At 39.7% G+C, this 2,073-nt stretch overlaps 1 protein-coding gene across 1 annotated transcript in view; it reads right to left on the reverse strand.

Moving 5' to 3' along the window:
- Positions 1 to 911: 911 nt before the first annotated feature.
- Positions 912 to 2,073, reverse strand: part of nup160 (nucleoporin 160) — a 22,182-nt gene continuing 21,020 nt past the window's right edge. The window contains exons 32-34 of the mRNA XM_056388040.1: positions 1,700 to 1,825; positions 1,407 to 1,502; positions 912 to 1,158 (exon numbers count right to left, since the gene is read on the reverse strand). Of these exons, the coding sequence (XP_056244015.1) occupies positions 1,075 to 1,158; positions 1,407 to 1,502; positions 1,700 to 1,825 (306 nt within the window). The 3' untranslated portion in view covers positions 912 to 1,074. The remainder of the gene's footprint in view (positions 1,159 to 1,406; positions 1,503 to 1,699; positions 1,826 to 2,073) is intronic.

Below are 2,073 nucleotides of genomic sequence, written 5' to 3' on the forward strand. Positions count from 1 at the left end.
ATTAACCCTCAGGGGTCCCTCTGTCCTTTTTTGGACATTTTCTTCACTTTTCTTGTTTGATTTGCTGATCATTTTGGCTGTGTTACAGCTGAAGGTATGGATTTCTGCAAGAAAGTGTCTTTTTTGACATATTTTTAAAATCTAATGTCAGTTACTGTTACAGGTCTATTATACACTGGTAACACATTTTGTTCCCTCTGGGGTTCCTCACGTCCAAAAAAGGACACACAAAGAAAATGCTATAAAATCATCATATATCAATATTTTTTTCTGCTTTTTTTGCATAAATCTCTTAAACCACTTCAGTTCTGCTCAAACCTGCCAAATGTGTATTAGTTTTCAGGATTTTAACCTTTTAAATGCCAGTTTGAAGACATGTTGCCTCTTGTTTTATTAAAAAAAACAACACAGAATATGAGATATTTCCCACATAATACATGATGGAGGGATGTGACATTGTTTTATATCAGAGTCTTTTATATCAAGACATTTCTAAGAACCAGAATATGATCAGGGTGACTTTTGAACACTGGAAATAAATCATGTACTCATCCCGGCAGTAGCCCCCGTGGCACTCAAAATTTCCCTGGAATTTTCTAGTTTATATTGAAGTTCTCAGTAGATCAGCAGTTTCTGAAATACTCAGGCCAGCCAGTCATCACCCTTCCTCCTCATTCTGATGCTCGGTTTGAGCTTCAGCATATTGTATCGACCATGTCTACATGCCTAAATGCATTGAGTTAGATATTTTATTATCGTTATTATATTTTAACGAGCAGTTGAACATGTGTACCTAATTAAGTGGCCAATGATATATCAAAAGCTGCTAGAGCTAGATCTTAAGGTGATGTGATACATTTAGATTCATAAATAAATGAAGAGTGAAGTTTGTTAATAAATAACAAACGGGATCAAAGAGAAACTTTTAATTTCATCACAATTTACAGCAAAAACAGACAAGTACAAAAGATGGAGACAATTGTTACAACATTCTTCTAAAAAACAAACACACACTCAGTGTGAACGCCGCTGGTGTCAACACAGTATTTACATCTGTTTAACATCACTTGTCTTCTAACGAGCGAGGAGTCTGCGGCGGCTCGTCTGATCCACCAGCCGGTGATACTCGTCCAGTTTGTCTCGAACTTTGTTGTAAATCTGAAGGAAGCAGAAAAAGTTTCATCAACAGACTTAATATGATCTCAGATCAATAATCACTTCAGGATCAATAACAGCCTCCTGATCCCAACAGTTTAAGATAAATCTGACAGATTAAAGCTTTACATTCGTAAGGCAGGGTTTACACACACACAAACACACACACACACACACACACACACACACACACACACACACACTCTCTCTTAACGTGTGGTGAATGTAAACAGGAAGTGACAAGCACTCACACAGCTGTTGGTCTGAGTCTCAGTGAGGGCCTGAAGCAGCTGATCGATGGAGGTGTATGGCAACCAGACCGAAGACCAGGTTGCAGACAGAGGCCTCTGAAACACAATGTAACACACTGTTACACAACATTACAACCAATGTTATAACAGTGAAACAACACAACATTACACAATGTTACACAATATAATGTGTGCGTCCAGAACAGATCATGTTTATCTACCTCTGTGTCTGATTTGCCAGACATATCACATTTAACTGATGCAGTACTTGTAGTACTTGTGTGCAGTATTACCTCTATTCCAAAGTACTGGTGTCCCCTCCCCAGCAGAGCGTCCACGTACTCCAGGACCAGATCAGCTGCAGCTTCCAGGAGGTCAAAGTTCAGGTAAAGACGTAGCAGAGACGCCGCGTCCACAGCCTGAGAGAAGCAAAGCATGATGGGAAATAAACACAGAAAACTAATTTCCTGACCATTCATCCATCCATCCTCTCCACCAAGGAGGATGTGTTTTCAGCCTTGTTTGTTTGTTTGTTTGTTTGTTTATCCAGCTGCAGGATTACACAAAAGGTTTTAAACCACTTTGCACCAGACTTGGTGGAGGGATGGGTCCTGGTCCTGGTGGTTCTGGTTCTGATCTGAGCTGCATCTGGTTTTCAGTGTTCAGT

Source organism: Seriola aureovittata, chromosome 10 (genome assembly GCF_021018895.1).
Source record: "Seriola aureovittata isolate HTS-2021-v1 ecotype China chromosome 10, ASM2101889v1, whole genome shotgun sequence".
NCBI classification, from domain to species: domain Eukaryota; kingdom Metazoa; phylum Chordata; class Actinopteri; order Carangiformes; family Carangidae; genus Seriola; species Seriola aureovittata.